Source organism: Mauremys reevesii, linkage group 2, assembly GCF_016161935.1.
Source record: "Mauremys reevesii isolate NIE-2019 linkage group 2, ASM1616193v1, whole genome shotgun sequence".
In the NCBI taxonomy this organism is placed as follows: domain Eukaryota; kingdom Metazoa; phylum Chordata; order Testudines; family Geoemydidae; genus Mauremys; species Mauremys reevesii.
In genome coordinates, this window is record NC_052624.1 from 281,786,202 (window position 1) to 281,808,060 (window position 21,859).

General features: G+C 48.7%; 1 protein-coding gene and 1 long non-coding RNA gene across 2 annotated transcripts; both read right to left on the reverse strand.

Moving 5' to 3' along the window:
• Positions 1–9,378: 9,378 nt before the first annotated feature.
• LOC120398813 lies at positions 9,379–11,622 on the reverse strand. Its single transcript, XM_039526482.1, has 2 exons — positions 10,178–11,622; positions 9,379–10,040 (listed from the first exon to the last, which is right to left on the reverse strand). Exons 1-2 carry the CDS (start codon positions 10,367–10,369, stop codon positions 9,585–9,587), a joined length of 648 nt encoding a protein of 215 aa, XP_039382416.1. The 5' UTR covers positions 10,370–11,622; the 3' UTR covers positions 9,379–9,584.
• Positions 11,623–16,158: 4,536 nt separating this feature from the next.
• Positions 16,159–21,230, reverse strand: LOC120398995. The gene is made up of 3 exons (XR_005594872.1): positions 21,061–21,230; positions 16,415–16,463; positions 16,159–16,169 (listed from the first exon to the last, which is right to left on the reverse strand). It is a non-coding gene; the product is annotated as an uncharacterized LOC120398995 (long non-coding RNA).
• Between the last annotated feature and the right edge of the window lie 629 nt (positions 21,231–21,859).

Sequence of the window (21,859 nt, forward strand, 5' to 3'; positions counted from 1 at the left end):
GACTAACAAACCATGCTCTGAGTGTCCCTAGCCTGTTTGCCAGAAGCTGGGAATGGGGAACAGGGGATGGATCACTTGATGATTCCCTGTTCTGTTCATTCCCTCTGACGCACCTGGTCTTGAGCACTGTCGGAAGACAGGAGACTGGGCTATATGGACCATTGGTCTGACCCAGTATGACCATTCTTATGTAAAAATTAATTATAAGAATACAAATGTTTAGTACAGAAACTCCCCAACATCATGACCTCTCAAGATAGCAACAATGTGAGATAACAACCTTGGCAAATACTGCATTTTAAAAATCTTGGCCTACTAGGAAACATATTTATATATGTTTCCATTCCCAGTCACAAATCTAGCATTCTGGAGCAAAGTCACTAAAATATAGTCCAACAAACAAATGTTTATTTAACGTGCCCCTTATTTAAGCCGTCGGAGGTGCTTTCACGTGAGTCCACCTCCCAGGTGGGGGGCAAGAAGGCACCTTGCTCGTTCCTCCAGCTGCTCACTGTTCTCTCTGGCCATGGCTCTTCATTCACTCCACCACTCTGTTGCCAATGGCCCTGCGCAGTCACCTTCTGCTGCCACCTGCCACTGTGACCTCTGCGAGTTGGTCTCTTGAGGTTCCACCCGCTCTCAGTGATTTCAGCTGAACTCTCCGTGGGGGAACCTCGCTGCTAGTGCAGTCTGGGCTGTCTTTTACACAAAAACACTGTCCCCACAGGAACACTGTCCCCACAGCACGACTAAGCACGTAGAGCTGATTATCAGTGATTTCAGCTGCAGTGGTCACTTAACAGAACAAAAGACTATCTGTGGAGCCTAATCAGCTCTGTCTTTAAACAGTGGAGAGGGACAGGTCCCCACCCTCTCTTTTGATGCCCTCAATCAGCACAGGCTAATACAGTTCTACTGCCTTTTACTCATACAATAAGAACAACAACATTTCATTCCCAACCCCACCCCCCGCATTCAAGTGATTTGTAACCCAACCCCAGCCAAAATCTATCACTTGGGCAACACAGCTCTGTTTGCTGGATACCTAGGTAGATTAGGTGTGAATGTAAATACATTTTGGTCCTGAAGCCTTTCCCTGCAGCCTCCAGCTCATCATTAGTTGTCAGGGAGAGCTCATTGAGACTTTGCTTACAAATCATCATTTGAAATTATTAGGTTGGCCAACATCATGGAAACGAATGCACAGGCATTATCATAAAAACAAGAGCTGTACAAGGAAACTAGCCTAGGTTCATACTTTTGGCATATATTATGCTTTCAGAAACACGTATTTTATCATACACTGTATATGCTTTTAAAGTATGTATTAATGTTTCAATTTCAATTCAAATTTCCAAACAGTCACTAAATTGGCAGGTTTCAGAGTAGGAGCCGTGTTAGTCTGTATCCACAAAAAGAACAGGAGTACTTGTGACACCTTAGAGACTAACAAATATATTTGAGCATAATCTTTCGTGGGCCCACTTCATCGGATACATAGAATGGAACTTATAGTGCGGAGATATATACACATACAGAGAACATGAAAAGGTGGGAGTTGCCCAAGCAACTCAAAGAGGTTAATTAATTAAGATGTGCTATTATCAGGAGGAGAAAAAAACCAAACTTTTGTAGTGATAATCAAGATAGCTCAATGGATCGTGTGGTGTGTCCTGGATGGAAGCTGGAGGCATGTAGGTAAGTATAGCGGTCAGTAGGTTTCCGATATAGGCTGGTGTTTATGTGACCATTGCTTATTAGCACAGTAGTGCCAAGGAAATGGAGAGCTTGTGTGGATTGGTCTAGGCTGAGGTTGCTGGTGGGATGGAAATGGTTGAAATCATGGTGGAATTCCTCAAGGGCTTCTTTTCCATAGGTTCAGATGATGAAGGTATCATCAGTGTAGCTCAAGGAGAGTAGGGGCGTTAGGGGATGAGAGCTAAGGAAGTGTTGTTCTAAAACAGCCATAAAAATGTTTCGCATACTATGGTGCCATGCGGCTCCCCACAGCAGGGCCACTGACTTGAAGGTATATTGTCCACAAATGTGAAATAGTTGTGGGTGAGGACAAAGTCGCAAAGTTCAGCCTCCAGGTTTGGCATGTAACTAGTTCACAAAACTGGGGGGGGGAGGTGTTGGGGAAATCCCTGGAGGTACCATTTGAAAACTAACAACTCTCTGGTCAATAAGATCATGATGCAACATTACATGGTGGGTTATGAGTTCCCCCTGTACGACAGTACTTGTGAAAACCTGACAGCCCCTCCTAGGCAAATGCTGTTAAAGAGGTCTGTCCTAAACAAAGGAATGGGGGTTTATATAAGCAGCAAACAAGGTCATCAAGATAGCAGGGGAAGGAGATGGTAATGAACAGAGCAATTTACATTTCAGCAAACACAAGTGGAGGGAGAGGGAGAGCACATATAATGTTGACAGACCCGGGTTGCTGGCAAGCGGGATCAAACCTGGCACTTCTGGAGCTTAGTGCATAATCCTCTACTGCATGAGCTGAGAGCCAACTGGCAGTTAGCTAGGGCTGTAGAGCAGAGTCATTTAACTGTCTCTACATGGTCTCGGTGCCACTAGAGAGGACAGAACACCACACCCGGGAGGTGTGTGGGTTACATACTTCCCCTCGCTGAGGAAGTACATCCTGAGCTCAGAGACTTCCCGGTTGAAATCCCAGATGAGCCCCGACTTGTAACATTGACAGACCCCTGTTGGTGGCGAGCGGGATTGAAACTAGGGCCTCTGGAACTTACTGCATGAGTCTCTACTGCATGAGCTAAAAGGCTGCAGCACAGACTCATTTTAGCTCTGTCTCATTAAGTGGTCTTGGTGCCACTAGAAGGGACAGGACACCACTCCCAGGAGGTGTGTGGGTTACACACGGAGCCTTCACCACCAGACTTCAGGTCACCTTCCTCACTGCTTGGATAAACTTGGCTTTGAGGGGATCCTTTAGAACAGTGGCTCTCAACCTTTTCAGTCTACTGTGCCCCTTTCAGGAGTCTGATTTGTCTTGTGTACCCCCAAGTTTCACCTCACTCAGAAACTACTAGTTTACAAAATCAGATCTAAAATACAGATGTGTCACAGCACACTCTTACTGACAAATTGCTGACTTTCTCCTTTTGCCTGTATGAAATGTTAACCTGTACTTATTTCGCTAGTGCTTGTTATGTAGCCTGCTGTAAAACTAGGCAAATATTGACAGGAGTTGTGGACCCCGTGCCCCTGGTTGACAACCACTGCTTTAGAAGAATCAGCTTCCAAGACTCAAGGGGCTAGAAAAGAAAGGGGCAGACAACCCCACATTCTTTCACCTAAGAAAACAAAACCACCAGCACCTTTGGGCCCCTGGAAGAGAGCCTGAGCAAGGGGGGAGCCAGGCACCACTTTGCTGGGATACTGTGGCTGAGAAAAACCATCTTGAACAGAGCCTGTGTGAAATAAGCATACATTTATATTGGTGAGAGTAATTAATCATTGGAACAATTTACCAATGATTGTAGTGGATTCTCCATCACTGACCACTTTTAAATCAAGACTGGATGTTTTTCTAAAAGAGCTGCTCTAGGAATTATTTTGGGGAAGTTTTCTGGCCTGTGTGATACAGCAGCATTCCGGCCTTGGAATCTATGAAAGCACCTTCCAAAGGGCAGCACGGGTTAGTAGACTATTAAACACATGAGGAAACTGAGGTACAGATAAGCAACTCATCCAGGCTCATGCAACAGGTCAATAGCAGAACTGCGACTGCACTGAGGTTTCCTGACTGCCTAGCCAGTGCTCTGCCCATTGGAACACACTGTCTCCTCGATAGTACATTACATTCCCTGCAAATAAATTCTGAAGAAGGAATTTCAGAAACATTCACGCTAGCAATCAGATTTCTTGGAGTTCTGCTCATCCGATCAGGGAACAGAAGTGAAGTCATATGACCTGAGTGTCCAATCCACACACTGTGCATTTTAACAAGCAAACTGATTCCTGAAGCAGAATTATTCATTGAACTCCCCCCGCGACTATTTTTGAAATAGGGATAAATTTGAGTGCCCTGGAAGCTTTTTAGGGAGAATTTGTGAAGAGGCAATGGGATGGGTTCACAGCTTAAATTATTCCCCTGGAATTAGTTGCTTAGCTGTAAAGATAAGTGCTTCCATACCCCGCAGATATCGGCAAGTACTGCCGACCCAATACATTCAAACAAGTCAGGCCTCCCGAATCATGAGATTTTAAAATTATCTGGGGGATTCTTTTGATTTGCCTTATACATTTTGAACCATTGGGGGGTCCCATTTTGAAGCATGACGGGCTAGACATTTACTATTTTTTAAATGAAAGTGGAGATTCTTGCATGCTCGGGGATGGCCCCACTCCGGGGTTCTCTTTCTCCACCGGCCGCTTCCCTACCCCTGATCAACACATGAAGTTCAAACCAAATTCAATTTATTGAACAGGAACTGTAAGGAAAACAAGGAAAAATGGAAGAGGGTTAAGGGGAACAAGAGACCCGCCCTGTGGGCTCGGGGGCACCACAACCAGCGTCTCTGGGATGTGAAGGCAGATCACAGCCTGTTCCTCACACTCCCGGCTAGTCACACCATCAGTCTCATTGAAGCCCCAGGCCCCGCTTTCATATTGGAATCTGGGGTTAAACGTCATACCCCAAGGAGAGTCTCTTATCATCAGTCTCTGTGTCCCAGGACAACAAGCACTTGTTCTCAGCCACTTTGGCCCATGCTTACAAGGCCCACTGGTTGCTAGGGAGATGGTGGAATTAGTGGGCCCCTTCTGTTAATGGGCATGCTGGCAGGGTGGGATTCAGTAGTATGGAAATCGGAAATAGTATAAGGGACCTACCATCAATCAAATCCTAACCCTTCTCCTTGGCCACTTAAACCCTGCCCCTTGACCCCTTAAGCCCCGACCACCTGTCACTGGAAGTCCCACCCATGGGGAATATGACTTCTGGGGTCAAGGAGGACACATAACCGGAAGCCAAGGGTGTCATGTGACCCCTCTAAGAACTCCTCCCACTGCCCTCTACCAATCAGGAGGGGGTTCGCCCCCATAGGCCTACCTGGAGAGGGGATTTGACCAATCAGGGGTGTTCCGGGGCATGGTGACCCATCCGGAAGTGGTTCGTGTGACCCCTCTAAGAACTCCTCCACTGCCCTCTGCGAATCACGATGGGATTCAGCCACACAGCACCACCCTGAGAGCAGATTTGACCAATCGGTGATGTTCCAGAGCGGGGTGACTTGCCCAGAAGAGAGTCGTGTGACCCCTCTAAGAACTCCTCCCAGCGCTCTCTGCCAACCAGAGCGCATCACCATCACCCCATAAGACCCAGCAATCGGAGCAGAAGAGGCCATCTTTTACCAAGGACGCGTGCTTTAGAAATCGTGGAAACATGGACTCCTTCACCAGCCTGGTGAGAACTTCAGACTTTGTGTTAGCCCCGAGGGCCTTTGGACTTGTGTGGAGAAAGCGCTACATGAGTGACAGTTCCCATGAGGGCCCTTTGACTCAGCCATTGATGGATACGCCAGAACCCGAAACCCAAACCCTCGTGAGGCACCCCAATGAGCATGAAGGCCTCTCATTTAAATGTGTCAATATGAATGTGTCCCCCTTCATATTTGTGTTAGTAAAAGACGGTACCAGTAACAGTCATTTCTACACAGGCAGCTCTGTTAAAGAAAATATATTACACCCCCGGGGAAGTTGGGCGCCAGCGGGTGAATCCTCTTTCTCAAGTGGCCAGAAAGCAGAGCAAAACTTTAAATAGAAGACAGGTAACAGCTTGCCTTTCAGACAGGGACACTTACACTTTACACATTTCCACCCCACCATCAATTTCAGCCTGGACCATTCCACACAAGAGATCCACTTCCTAAACACCACAGCACTCCTAAACGATGGCCACATAAACATCACCCTACTGACCGCTATACTTACCTACAGGCCTCCAGCTTTCATCCAGACCACACCACTCGATCCATTGTCTACAGCCAAGGTCTACGAAACAATCCCATTTGCTCCAAGCCCTCAGATAGAGACAAACACCTACAACATCTCCATCAACCATTCTTACAACTACAGTACCCACCTGCTGAAGTGAAGAAACAGACTGACAGAGCCAGAAGAGTATGCAGGAGTCACCTAATACAGGACAGGCCCAACAAAGAAAGTAACAGAATGCCACTAGCCATCATCTTCAGCCCCCAACCAGCGGCGCATTATCGCCTAGGCCAACAAGGCTTAGGCCTAGGGCAGCAAATTTGCTCAAGCCCCCTCCCCAACTCTGCCCCTTCCTCAAATCCCTGGCCCGCCTCCTCTCCCAGGCGCGCCACGCTTCCCCCCTTCCACCTCCCTCCCAGGCTTGCCACGCTAAAGTGCTGGGAGACAGGGAGAAGGGAGTAGCGGCACATTCAGAGGAGGCGGAGCAGAGGTGAGTTGGATCCACGGGTGCGGGGAGTAACCTGGGGGGGCCCGGGAACCGCTCCCCATCCCAGCTCATCTCCGCTCCACCACCACCATCCCCCGAGCGTGCCACAACTCCCCTTCTCCCCACCCCCTCCCAGTCTTGCCGCGGGGGAGCAGAGGTGAGCTGGCGCGTGGGGTGGGGAGGGGGCGCGGCAATTTTTTGAGGGCCTAGGGGTGGCAAATTTGTTAATCCGCCACTGCCTCCAACTAAAACCTCTCCAGCGCATCATCAAGGATCTACAACCTATCCTGAAGGACGATCCTTCACTCTCACAGATCTTGGTAGACAGGTCTGTCCTCGCTTACAGACAGCCCCCAATCCTACAGCAACCACACACCACACAACAAAACACTAACCGAGGAACCTTTCCTTGCAACAAAGCCTGTTGCCAACACTGTTCACGTATCTATTTAGGGGATACCATCATAGGACCTAATCACATCAGCCACGCCACTAGGCACATCTACCAATGTGACAGATGCCATCATGTGCCAGCAATGCCCCTCTGCCATGTACTTTGGCCAAAGCGGACAGTCTCTACGTAAAAGAATAAATGGACACTAATCAGACATCAAGAATTATAACGTTCAAAAACCAGTCGGAGAACAATTCAATCTCCCTGGCCACTTGATTACAGACCTAAAAGTTACAATATTACAACAAAAAACTTCAAAAACAGATTCCAACAAGAGACTGCTGAATTGGAATTAATTTGCAAATTGGACACCATTAAATTAGGCTTGAATAAAGACTGGGAGTGGATGGGCCATTACACAAAGTAAAACTCTTTCCCCGTGCTTATTTTTCCCCCCACTACAGTTCCTCACATCTTCTTGTCAATTGCTGGAAATGGGCCATTTTCATTACCACTACAAACAGTTCTTTTTCTCCCCTGCTGATAATAGCTCACCTTAACTGATCACTCTCCTTATAGGGTGTATGGTAACAGCCATTGTTTCTTGTTCTCTGTGTATATCTATATCTTCCTACTGTATTTTCCACTGCATGCATCCGATGAAGTGGGCTGTAGCCCATGAAAGCTTATGCTCAAATACATTTGTTAGTCTCTAAGGTGCCATAAGTACTCCTGTTCTTTTTTGCACTTTACACAAACCGGCTCAAATACATTTTAAAAGAAACAAGACCATTGGTTCAGATGTGGATGTGCAAAGGCAGGCAAATTTGGTGGATATGCACCAGTTCTCCAAATGCAACAGCGGTTTTAAGTACATCTTAACAGTGATAGACATTCTATCCAAATATGCCTGGGCCTTAGGTCAAAAACACAAGACGAGTGGTGAGGTATCCAAGGCCTTTCAAGCTATTTTCAGTAAAGGTCGCGTGCCTCTCCCTTTGAGAAATCTAAAACCAAAGGAGCTTTTGAAAAAGGTTATAAATAGACCTTTACCGATGAGATATTCCTTGGGCATGCCTAGCCTTGCTCAAAACATGTTTCAACAAGCACAGACATGTATTTTGTGATAATTTTCACAGCCATGTTACCCAATAAAGCACCCCAGGTGAGGGGTTTAAAGACAATTGATGTTTGGTGTTTGTTTGTTTTTTTTTTAAAAAAAAGACCAATTCAGAAAAAAGTACACAGATTATTATTTTTAATTGAAATAATCGCTCGTGAGGTCCCCTAAATAATCCCCCCGAGGGGGATTCCACTCCCCCTCCCTTTTCACAAATATCACCAAGTCAGTGTCATGGTACAGGCACCACTCTTGCAACCTCTCTAGGAGGCTGTATAGTTCTAAGCGGGCAGAAGCGGTGGTGAAACAGGCTATGAAGGCGTTGGTATTGCCAGAGACAGAGTACCGGTCTTTTGCGTGCTTCCAAGACACACACGCGGTTTCATCGTCGATAAACTCACAGGATGAAACCTTGTAACTGGGGGGAAACAGGTACTGAAAGAGTGGAGAAATTGGAGAGGGTTCAGAGAAGAGCAACAAGAATGATTAAAGGTCTTGAGGACATGACCTATGAAGGAAGGCTGAAAGAATTGGGTTTGTTTAGTTTGGAAAAGAGAAGACTGAGAGGGGTCATGATAGCAGTTTTCAGGTATCTGAAAGGGTGTCATAAGGAGGAGGGAGAAAACTTGTTCGCCTTCGCCTCTAAGGATAGAACAAGAAGCAATGAGCATAAACTGCAGCAAGGGAGGTTTAGACTGGACATTAGGAAAAAGTTCCTAACTGTCAGGGTGGTTAAACACTGGAATAGATTGCCGAGGGAGGTTGTGGAATCTCCATCTCTGGAGATATTTAAGAGTAGCTTAGATAAATGTCTATCAGGGCTGGTCTAGACAGTATTTGGTCCTGCCATGAGGGCAGGGGACTGGACTCGATGACCTCTCGAGTACATACAATAATGGCAAAGTTCTTGTTTCAGGCTTAGAACAGTGATAGAATAAACTGCAGGTTTAAATTAAGTCTCTGGAGTCCATCCCCAGCTGGGACGGGTCATCAGTTCTTTGTTCAGAGCTTCAGTTTGTAGTAAAGTCCCTTCAGAGGTAAGAAGCAGGATTGAAGACAAGCTGGAGATGAGGCATCAGCCTTTTATAGTCTTTTTGAGGTGTAAGAACACCTCTTTGTCCTTACTGTGGAAAATTACAAGCAAAATGGAGTCTGGAGTCACATGGGCAGGTTCCTGCATACTTTGCTGACTTACAAGGTGCATCTGCCTTCTCTCAATGGGTCAATTGTGTAGCTGATGGTCCTTAATGGGCCATCAAGCAGGCTAGGCAGAGCTAACACCAACTCGTCTGGGATGTCACCCAGAAGCATAGCATAAGTTTGAGATACAGACAGGATAGAGCCAATATTCATAACTTCAACTACAAAATGACACATTCATACAGACAGCATAATCATAACCAGCAACCCATAACCTGGTCTTAGACCCCTTATATGACCCCCTTTACAAAAGATTTGGTGCCACTACAGGACCTTGGTTGCAATCATATTCTATACGGTCCCAGTTCAAGTCAAGAATGTGACACAAGCATCTTCCGGTTTGGTCATTTTCTTTAAAACACGGCCAGGGTCTGCACTAAATTGCACAGCATTTATCAAGGTCACCCCTTACGCTAAATGTTCTTGGGTAGGCACAGACATTGCGTAGCATAACCTATGGCAAGAACAGTGTTTAATAAGCTTTCCAAACAGAACTCAGCACACAGGCGCCGGAGCTTGAAGTTTAGATCTACTGAAGTCCAAGTCACACAGTCATGGTGCCGTTGGGCTGGCGCATCTATGACACAGCCCTCACAATCTTCAAAAAGCTTTTCCCTAAGGCACTGATTAAGGACAGCATAAACAGCAACACGTACAATAGTCCGCATGACTTTTTTACGCTCACGACGTGGCCTTGGCTCAGTTAGTTCCATGCCAAGCCTCCTAAACTCCTCATAGCCGTCTTCCTTGGAGTCCTCTTCAACAATTTGTACCGGCATTGAGCAAAAACAAGGAGAGCCCGGTTCATCTTCGCTGCTTGATGCAATGCTGTCCAGGGCCTCTGGGTCCTCTAGAAAGGCATCGTCAAGCTGTGGAGAGATTTTCAGAAAAGAAACAGTGTAAGCTCCCACTCCTTGTTTTTAAATATACACAACCCATCCCACCCCCCGGTTCCTAACCCCATTTCACCCCATCATCAACAGTGACTTCTTAATCATTCATTTACCTGAGCAATGTCTTTTCCGTTCACCTTGTCCTCCGATGACACCCCTGAGCTGCGTTCACCTTCCACCTCTAGAGGGGCGGACAATGAGAGGCCATCACACTCATCGGTGTGCCTCACGAGAGTTTGGGTTTCGGGTTCCAACATATCCATTAATGGCTGAGTCAAAGGGCCCTCGTGGGAACTGTCGCTCATGTAGCGCTTTCTCCACACAAGTCCAAAGGCCCTCGGGGCTAACACAAAATCTGAAGTTCTCACCAGGGGTGGTGAAGGAGTCCATGCTTCCACGATATCTAAAGCACGCGTCCTTGGTAAAAGATGGCCCCTTCTGCCCCGGTGCTGGGACTTATGGGGTGATAGTGTTGCGCTCTGATTGGCAGAGGGCGCTGGGAGGAGTTCTTAGAAGGGTCACATGATCCTCATCTGGACAGGTCACCCTGTCCAAGAACACCACCGATTGGTCAAATCTGCTCTCAGGGTGGTCCTATGCGGCCGAAACCCATCGCGATTGGTAGAGTGCAGTGGGAGGAGTTCTTAGAGGGGTCACACGAGCCACATCCGGATGGGTCACCCCACCCTGGAACACCCCTGATTGGTCAAATCCCCTCTCCGGGTAGGCCTATGAGGGCGAAACCTCTCCTGATTGGTAGAGGGCAGTGAGAGGAGTTCTTAGAGGGGTCACATGACATACTTTGCTTCCGGTAATGTGTCCTCCTTGACCCTGGAAGTAATACCCTGTGGGTGGGACTTCTGGTGATAGGTGGGCGGAGTTTAAGGGGTCAAGGGGCCGGGTTTTAGGAGTCAAAGTGCCGGTTTGTGTTTGATTGATGGTAGGGCCCTAATAGTACTACTGGACACACTTAGAGGCCCTTGCCTTCCAAAAGGGTGGCTTTGTAAATTTAGTATCAGCTCTTCTTGAAGGAAGGATTGATTCTTGAACCGCATGAAGTAAAGTAATAAATCCAGTGAGCTAGCCACACCCTCAATCTCATCCAAGCTCCCAGGCCCCCCTTCATCTTGGAATCTGGGTTTAAATGTCATATCCCAAGAGGAGTCACGTATACATCAGTCTCTGTGTCCCAGGACAACAAGCCGTTCTTCTCAGCCACTTTAGCCCATGCTTACCAGGCCCACTGGATGATAGGGAGAGGTTGGAATTTGTGGGCCCCTGCTGTTAGTGGGCATGCTGGCAGGGTGGGATTCAGTAGTATGGAAACCGGACACCCTTGGAGGCCCTTGCCTTCCAAAAGGGTGGCTTTGTAAATTTAGTGTCAGGTGTTCTGGAACGAGGGTCCTTGGACATTCGGGACTTCACTTTGTGTTGCAGCTTGCTGAAGGTTTGCTTCAGGCACATGAACATCTTTTGGAGAACTTTGCTCCTTGAAGGGGATGGTGTCCTAGCTCTGGAGGCCTTTGCTGACTTTGAGGGAGAACCGTCAGGACTCCCACTTGCTTTCCCCCCAGCTTGCGAAAGCCCTGTTGTACTCGTTGCAACGGACACCATCTTTGGTTGCTTGCAGGGAGCCCATTTCCCCATTCCATCCTGCGTCTTGCTCTTGTCTGCTGGAAGGAGCCACAGCACTGGCATCTTATTGTGGTTGGATGATGCTGAGGAGTCCCCTGGAGTCCATCGCTGTGGAATTCCATGGGATCTTCCCAGCAAGTCAGCACCTGCAGAGCCAGCTGGTCTCTTTTGTCGATGCTTACCACACTTCTCGCAGACTCTGATTGGTGGCTGGTCCCTGGAGAGCTTTGAATTCACAGTTCCATTGAACCCATGTGAATGCACGATGTCTCGGACACCATGCAGCTCAGCAGATGTCTCCTTTGGAGTTTTCTCACCCTTCCTCTTTCCTGGATATGCCTTGCGGCACTGCTGGCAAACTGAGACCTGGCCCGCCAAGGGGCGGGAGCTGCTCAACATTTCCGTCAGCTGCTTGATCTGCAGGTCGTGTGCAGGCTGCCCAGCAAGGAGAGAGTCAAGGGTGGATCTTGTTAGCTGCTCAGAGCCTGGTGCCTCTGGGGCAACCTGGTGCCATTGGGTCCTGGGAGGATCTGCCCTGCTCTCACCTGCTTGTGCCCCTGGCTGCAGGCAGGAGCCTTCTCCCAAGAGAACCTTCCTCTCCATGTGCAGCTCCAGCTTCTCTTCAGTCCCTTTGGTGCCGCTCACACTGGTAAGGGGCTTTCTCAACTCGCTCCTATACATTTGGAGTGTCGCTGCGAGTGTCTTCTCTGCTACTGTGGTTCCTGGAGGTGGCGATGTCAGACCCACCCCTGCTGGCAGAGTGCAGCGCTGTGGGTTAGTCTGCTTTCCTGCCGCACCATCATTCCTGCCCGTCTCCATGGTGATATCTTCCACTGGCGTTGGAGGACGTGTGGAAGAAGAGGAGCTTGTGCTTCGCCTCCCCGTCTGCAGGAAATCGGTCTCCATCTCACTGAACTCCACACGGGCTCCCCTGGCTGGGACCGCGTGAGGCAGCTTTGCCGGGGGCTCTGGGTCCAGGGTGAGCAGCCCCCTCTGCATGACCGGATGCTGATGCCTTATGTGGAGTTCGATGGGGTGGGCAGGTTGTTGTCCCATCGCTGGGAATGCCGCTGTCCTGTGCTTGCCTGGCTCCCTAGGGGGGTGGAGTGGCCCAGGCAGGGCAGTCTCTCTCCGGAGGGGAGCATCTCTGTGCGACTCTCGCACCATCTTAGGAAAGGCCTTCGTTTGGATCTCCCAGCATTTCTGAGCCACGTGATCCTGCAGCTTGACCACCGCTGTGGGCACAAGCCTGGCCAGGATGGCATCAGGGGATGCCATGATCCTGTGGGCCTTTTGGGGCAGGGGTCCCCGGGGGCAGACACATGGCTCCTGGATCTCCTGTGCACGCTGAGGGCTGGTGTTGGATCTGAAGGGCTCCGGGACCTTTGCTGGAAATCCACATTTGGGCGGATCTGGGTCTACTTCCAATTGCTGCTTGGTGTCCCCCTCACCCAGCAATGGCTCCCCCGGGATGGGGGTTTCTGGAGCCCCCAGTCGCCTCTGCAGATGCTTCTGCTGGTTGTTGAAGTCTGAGCTATGGACTGACGTCTGGTCCAGACCCATGATCTGCTCTCCCCGGTCTTGTCTGCTGTGGGCAGGAGACCTGGAGAGAGGCTGGGCTTGGATGGGATGAGTGGATCCTTCCCAGCTCGCGAAGGGCATGATCTCCCCTGTGTGGCAGAGGGGCTCCGACTGAATGATGGCGACTTCTCTCAGGGAAAAGGAGCTGGGACTCCAGAGGGCAGAGGTGGTGGATTCCATAGCGGAATAGGAGAACTGGCTCATCGCGGCTGTCGCCACACTCGGCCTGTGGGAGAGAGCAGACAGGGACAGATGGGACATGGCCCTGCTGAGCAAAGGCAGGACTTGGGCACAGCCTTCCAACAGTAGTGCAATGGGGCAGTGCCTAGGCATGCCTTGCACACCACAGCCTGACACAAGGACATCAGCTGGGTAACGAAGGACTGAGAGGGGAGCCGGCACTCATTTTATCTAGAACGATAACCCCTTCGTCACACGCACATGCACAGCACCTAGCACAATGGGGCCTTGAGCATGATTGGGGACCTAGTGTTATTTTAACAGAAAGATTAGCTAACAACAATTGCTTTGGGTGAGGAAGATGTGAGCATGTGTGTGTAACCCTCACCAGGGAGGTTGTGAAGGCCAAGATTATAAACTATAAAAGGAACTAGATAAATTCATCAATGGCTATTAGCTAGGATGGGCAGGGATGGTGTCCCTAGTCTCTGTTTGTCTGAAGCTGGGAATGGGCGACAGCGGACGGATCATTTGATCATTCCCTCTTCTGGTCATTCCCTCTGCTGCACTGGCATTGGCCCGTTTTGGAAGACAGGATACTGGGCTAGATGAACCTTTGGTCTGACCCAGTCTGGCTGTTCTTATGTTCTTACATTCTAACCCACTGGAAAACTGTCCTCTTCTAATGGCTGAGACACTAGAGGCTAACAACCTACTATTGCTCCCAGTTAATGGAGTTTCTCTGGTGGTGGAAGACTGTGCTATGGTCCTGAAAGTCCTGGGTTTGAACCCAGCTGATGACTCATGTTTGGGGTGTATCACAGGATGCCCCACTCACTGCTTGTCTGGAGCCTACTCTGGGGATTAGATCTCGAGGTCAATGGCCCCTTCCAATTGTCGCATGTGGTCACATCATCTCTCTGTCATTCCGGGAACTGCAGTGTCCCCTTCTTGGCTAGGCCACTCAGCGTTTCCCCCTCTTCCAGGGTACAGTCCTTCAATTGCCTGTCACTCCCACAGTGACCCAGACAGTCCTCCTGTTCACTGGCCCGCCTGTCTGGGCCATGCCCTCGGTGGCTGGTAGGGAAACCTGGGCCCACACTTCACACCGGGCTCCAGTCCAGGGACCCTCAACCCACTAGTTCTGGGCTTTCCTCTCCCAGCCTGGACTGCTTCCAACTACTCCTGGTTCCCCTCCTTGCTCTGGGTGCACCAGCTCCAAACACTCCCCCCTCTTCCCAGGGAGGGGCTGCCCTTTGCCATCCGCAGCCCCTGTCTCTTGCCAGCTTCCTGGCTTTATCGGCCCCGCCTATTCCTGCCCAGCTGAGCCTGCTTGCAATCAATTCCCTGCTCCCTGGCTCTTCCTCCAGGTGCACCCTGTGGAGTTCATGGGCCTGCCTGGCCACCTGAGCCCCTTCCAGTGCTGTGTGGGGTGGACACCCCATCACAGCGTGTCATTGGATTGCTTTTTCTTTCAGACACAGCACGGGCAGGTTCTAGACAGTCGCCTGCTGGCAGATATTGCCGTACAGAAGGATTTGATTCTACTCACAACCCCAACTGTAGTCTCTGCATTTAATTTCTGAGAATCCCTCACCTCACTTTCACTGGTATCTCACCTGTTATTTTAGGATGCTGGAGTGTCTGGTTTTCCCTGCTTCCTCCTCTCTACATTCATTATCCCCTCCCACCCAGCCCCCAGTCTGGTGCCCCCGCTCAGTTGCCTTACGGTATCAGAACTGCATCCAGGTGTCTGCCCACGTCCTGCACCCTCCTCTCAACGAGCCTGAGGCTCTGAGCCAAGGGGAGCTTCTCCAGGGGCACAGGGCAGCTGTGGAACAGAGAGAGCAGCTAGCTGGGTGCAGGCCCTGCCCTCAGGCCCTCTTTTACCCAGAGGGGCGGCACCGAAAGGCTCCCCGTCCCCTTCTCCACTGAGGCAGCCTCCTCCCCTGCAATGCCCGGGCCTTGGATGTTCTGGTTTGGGGTTAGCTGGATGGTTAGGTGATCCCTGTCTAGTGCTGAGGAGGTGAGCGTCTATCCTGCTGGCTGCATGTGTGTCATGTCCCTCCCACAGAAGCTAATCAACAGATAGGATAACAGCCTACTCTAGCTACCAACTATGCAGCTACTTCTTTAGCTCTAAGGGGTGCTTTATGCTGCAGAGCTGAAGGTCCAGAGTTCAAATCCTACTTGGAACCTATGCTGGGGGACTGGAGGAGGGGCCATTACCCAAGTGAAGCTGGATCCCCTACTCACCGTACCAGAAAGACCAGCCTTCCTCCTGACCTCTCCACTTCACCTGCACGGGGCTGCTCCCAGAAAACATTTTCTCCCGCTTTTGGGAGGAGAGGATGGTCCAGTCCCGTTGACACAATCTACCCCTCCCCCCCCCACTGCCCCAGGTTAAAGGAGCCGTATGATGCTGGAAGAAGGGAATGACCCACTGTACGAGGCGTGGGGGTGGATTAGAGATGGCAACTTCTGCAGGGTGGGAATGAATTGCAGGAGTCTAAAGGAGAAGAGTTGCCTGCGTGGTACATAGGTCGGGGCAGGGGAGGGATTACTCGGGCTACTGCCCCTGGGTGGGGATGAATTGCATGACGCTAAAGGAGGGGACTGACCCACTGCAGATTTATGGAGGGGACATTGCTTACCACGTCTCTGGGGATGCACCAGCCTCCTCCAACTCTTCTGCACAGCGTCCAAAAGCTGCCAGAAGTGAGACATAAAGGAGACATTGAGCTGCTTGGGCACCCTCTGCTTCCTAGCAGCCTATTGCCCCAGATTTCAGAGGCAGCCTGTGAACGGAGCCCCAGCCAGTGTCTCTGCACGGCTCTGGGCACGACTGTGCCTTCGCAGGAAGAGGGGAGGCAGGTGGGGGAATAGACCCTATTTCTCCGCTTTGCATGGGGCCTGAGTCTGCCACCGCAGCTGTGGGGTGAGGGGCTGCTTACCTTTCGCTTTCTTTTTTGTCTTTCTGGGCCTCCTCTTCCTCGGAGAAGCCTGCCACACACAGAGAAAGCAGCAGGGTTAGAAGAGAACTCCTCAATAAACCTGGGAGAACAATGAGCCAGAGGTGATTGCCATGTGGGGCCAGAGGGAAATTTTTCCTTCTGGCAGAGTATTGCACTCTGAGGCATCATGGGTAGGCATTGTGCTTTCCTATGATGCAGCCAATATAGGGAACAAAGCACAACCCATAACAGGGGTCACTGCAACACTCCAGGGGTTGGAGAAACAGGGATTGCTGGTACCAGGAGCCTGCAGAGTTTATAAGCATTGAAGGAGAGAGCCTGCAACGTTCTCTCTCCTGCAGAGATGATCAAACTCTGCAGGTTTTAGGATTGCAGAGTATGCAACTAACCCCAGATACCATGCACGGAATTCAGACCCTGGGGGAGAAATCCGACATCTGGACAACAGTGTTTCCTAGATACATATTTAGGGAATGCATGATATCCGGGTTTTCTCTGCAGCCATTTGGGATGGCCATGCTACTCCTGAGAGATGAAGCCATGAATGGCTTATGCAAATCCTCCCAAACAAGTGCTGATATAACCCCTAGATCATCCTTAAACGGCAGCTGTTTTACACCAAAAAACAACAACAACAGAAAAAGGATCAGGATATCCTCCAGGGCGATTTGGATGACCTTGTAAACTGGAGTATTAGTAACAGGATGAAATTCAATAGTGAGAAGTGTAAGGTTATGCATTTAGGGATGACTAACAAGAACTTTAGTTATAAGCTGGGGACGCACCAGTTGGAAGTAACGGAGGAGGAGAAGGACCTAGGAGTCCTGGTTGATCGTATGATGACTATGAGTAGGCAATGTGATGTGGCCGTTAAAAAAGCTAATGCGGTCTTGGGATGCATTAGGCGAGGTATTTCTAGTAGGGATAAGGAGGTGCTAGTCCCGTTATATAAGGCATTGGTAAGACCTCATTTGGAGTACTGTGTGCAGTTTTGGTCTCCCATGTTTAAGAAGGATGAATTCAAACTGGAGCAGGTACAAAGAAGGGCCACTAGAATGATCCGAGGAATGGAAAGACTGTCGTATGAAAGGAGACTTGAGGAGCTCGGTTTGTTTTCCTTAACCAAAAGAAGGATAAGAGGAGATATGATTGCACTCTTTAAATATATCAGAGGGATAAATACCAGGGAAGGAGAGGAATTATTTCAGCTCAGTGCTCATGTGGACACGAGGACAAATGGATATAAATTGTCAGTCAGGAAATTTAGGCTTGAAATTAGACAAAGGTTTCTAACCATCAGAGGAGTGCAATTCTGGAACAGCCTACCAAAGGAAACAGTGGGGGCGAAGGACCTCCATGACTTTAAGATTAAGCTAGATAAGTTTATGGAGGAGATGGTATGATAGGATAACGGGCTTAGTCAATAGGTCAATTAAATTGCCACACTGGTAATTAGTACAATGGGTCAATGATAGGATATTGTTAGCCTTTTCCAGAGGGTATGGCTGGAGAGTCTTGCCCGCATGCTCGGGGTTCAGCTGACCGCCATATTTGGGGTCGGGAAGGAATTTTCCTCCAGGGTAGATTGGCAGTGGCCCTGGAGGTTTTTCGCCTTCCTCCGAAGCTTGGGGCAGGGGTCGCTTGCTTAAGGAGTGGGTGGATCGGCTTATGTGGCCTGCATCTTGCAGGAGGTCAGACTACATGATCATAATGGTCCCTTCTGATCTTGAATTCTATGATTCTATGAACAGTTTGGCATGAGCTCAGTCCACTTGCCTGAGAGCTGCAAAGTTTCTTGAAGGTAAACTGCACTGCTTGCAGCTTAACTAGCCAGGTATTCCTTTCACAGGCTAGATCTTTCTCGCCTGGCCTCGGCCCCTTCCCTCCTCCCCCACAGTTTAGTTCCTTTAGTTCTCCAGATGTTTTCAGCAGGCTTCCTTTTGGGGCAGGGAGGTGGTGGAGAAGAACCTAGATTAACTCACTTCCAAGCCTTCAATAGGATTTGGCTATGACAGGAATCCTTTGTCTCCCAGTTTGACCCCCCCCCCCCGCCCCTCCATCCTAGTGGAAAAATACCACCAGTCCAAAATGATGTCCATCTGAGGGAACTGGGATTGTTTAGTCTGCAGAAGAGAAGAATGAGGGGGGATTTGATAGCTGCTTTCAACTACCTGAAAGGGGGTTCCCAAGAGGATGGATCTAGACTGTTCTGAGTGGTAGCAGATGACAGAAGAAGGAGTAATGGTCTCAAGTTGCAGTGGGGAAGGTTTAGGTTGGATATTAGAAGCAACTTTTTCACTCGGAGGGTGGTGAAGCACTGGAATGGGTTCCCTAGGGAGGTGGTGGAATCTCCTTCCTTAGAGGTTTTTAAGGGCAGGCTTGACAAAGCCCTGGCTGGGATGATTTAGTTGGGAATTAGTCCTGCTTTGAGCAGGGGCTTGGACTAGATACCTCCTGAGGTCCCTTCCAACCCTGAGATTCTATGGATTCTATAATTCTATGAGGTGACATGATCACATGACCCTGCAGTGTCAACGCAGCATCCCAGGAAACTTCTCAGGAAGGAGGAAGATTAGTCTCTTCCATGTCCTATTGTCCTTCCTAATGGCCCATCCAGGCTGATTGCCTACTATTTGGGGGCATTCCCCTGGTGCAAGCACTTTTGTAATTGATACAGAGCCCATATTCCTAACTTCAGATACAGAAATGATACATCCATCCAAATAGGATAATCCCATTCAGTAAATCAGAACCTTTCCAAGGATATCTCACATGACCCATCTTGCATAAAACATACCTTAGTTATGCCATATTCCTAGAACAATATTTCTATGAAGAATATGGGGCGTAATGTCACAGGGGTGAAGAAGCATGTGGACAAGGGCGATCTGGTGGATACAGTGTACCTGAACTTTCAGAAAGCCTTTAACAAGATCCCTCATCAAAGGTTCTTAAGCAAAGTAAGTTTTTATGGGATAAGAGGGAAGATCTTCACATGGACCACTAACTGGTTTAAAGATAGGAAACCAAAGGTAGGAATAAATGGTGAGTTTATGAAGAGAGATAAATAGCAAGGTCCCCCAAGGATCTGTACTGGGACCAGAGTTCTTCAACATCTTCATAAATGATCTAGAAAAGGGGGGAAACCGTGAAGTGGCCAGATTTGCAGATGATACAAAGCTAAAGATCGGTAAATCCAAAGCTGAATAGGCCCTCCTTGTTCCCAGATGTATAACTCTGTGTTGGGCTGTGTGAAAATGCATTTTGTTTCAATGGGCCCCATTTGCCAAACAAACTCTCCAGAACTCTCTGCATGACTGCCCTGTCCTCATCGTTATTTGCCATTCTGCCAATCTTCATGTCATCAGCTCATTTTTATCAGCATCAATTTTGTATTTACTTCCAAGTCATTGAAAAATATTGAATAGCATCAGACCTAGTACTGATCCCTGCAAAGCCCCATTAGAAACACCCACATTCAATGAGCCCTTTGACAATTACTTTTTGAGATCTGTCAGTTAGCCATTAGCCTGTTCTCAATCCCTTTAACCTGTGCTTCATTGATATTGTATAGTGCTAATTTTTAATTCAAATGTCCTGCGGTTCCTGGATGCCTAAACAGGGGAATCTCAAGTTGGAGGAGAGAGGTTATTTTACCTCTGTATTTGGCACTGGTGCAACCACTGCTGCAATTTTGTGTCCAGTTCTGGTGTCTAACATTCAGGAAGGATGTTGATAAATTGCAGAGGGTTCAGAGAAGAGCCATAAGAATGATTAAAGGATTAGAAAATCTGCCTTATAGTGATAGACTTTAGGAGGTCAGTCAATGTTGCTTAAAGAGGTTAAGGGTGGTTTAAGGAAAAGTCTATAAATACCTACATGGGGAAGAAATAATGACAAATGGGCTCTTCAATCTAGCAGAGAAAGGTCTCACATGGTCCAATGGCTGGAAGTTGAAACTAGACACATTCAGACTAGACAGAAAGCGTCCATTTTTAACAGTGAGAGGAATTAACCAGTGGAACAATTTACCAAGGTCATGGTGGACTGATTCTCCATCACTGGCAATTTTTTAAATCCAGATTGGACATTTTAATTCAAGGTATGCACTAGGCATGATTGTGGGGAAGTTCTTTGGCCTGTGCTAGCCAGGAGGGTCAGACTAGAAGATCACAATGGGCCCATCTTGCCTTGGAATCTGTGAAAAACAACACCTTCCAAAAGTCTAAGTTTGTCACAGCTATGTTTAACGTGGCCCATTTTCCATGAAACCTTCTTAACCTGCTTTGAATATATTCCTGTCCTTTAATTCTTGATTGATTGAATCCCATATCAGTTTGTCCATGATTTCAGGCTAAGTGGCCTATAAGAAGCTGGGTCAACATCCTGAACCTTTTTGAATATTGACAAAACATTAGCACACTTCCAGCCTTCTGGAATTCCCTCAGGAATCCTACATTGGTTAAAAAATTAATGTCCGTGGGCCAATAACCTCCTGAGCCAGCTCTTTGAGGACTCTTGGGTGGAGATGATCCGATCCTGCTGATTGAAAACTACTTCTGTTTGGTTCCTGCATTCAGCTGGCATCAATCCAGCCTTTCCATCTCTCAAGGAGTCTCACTTACCTCAGATCTGGCAAGCCTGATCACAGCATAATACACGAGAAAGAGCAGCAGGATCCTTAGGCAGGAGGCAGAGTTGAGAAAGAGGAGGAGTGATCTCATTTTGCCGGGCTCAGGCACTAAGAATCACAGATACGCTCAAAGCAGCACCAAGTACCCAGGCTACACCTGAGGGCAGGTTGCTGCTCTGGTATCAGGCAGGTGCTGATGTCGTCTCTAGGTCACAATGAGGCTGCTCTCCTGTAATCTCCCTCTAGCCTGTGAGGTGTCAATGCTGTACATAGATCAGGAGATAGGATTGGGCAATCGCCCAAGGGGGCTGAGCTGCTGAGCTGAGAATAAGGCAGGAGAGAGGGCATCAGGTTTCCCAGGAAAACCCTGGGTCTTTTCCGAGCTCTATGACTCTCAAGCCCCTAGGCAAGGGACATTTTTTCCCTACTTGTGGGAATTCCTAAAACCCCTGTGACTGAGGCAGAATCTCCCAGCCTGAAGTGAGAAGCAGCCCTGAAGTGATTATCTAGTGCTACGAGGGCACAAAAACATTCATGGTATTGGCAGCCCAAGCATTCCAAACCCTTGAGCTGGGTCCCACCAAAATCATGAGATTGGCTTCCAAATAATGAGATCTTCAAAAAACATTCATCTGGGGAACTCTTCAGTTGCCTTCCGGTGTCTGAGCCGCTAGGGTGCACTCAATTCACGTTCTCCAGCTTCTCTTTGCAACCACGGGGGATTAAAATTGGCTAACAAATAAAATAAAATAAAGAGCAGAGATTCTCAAATAAATCACTTGACTCCAGCA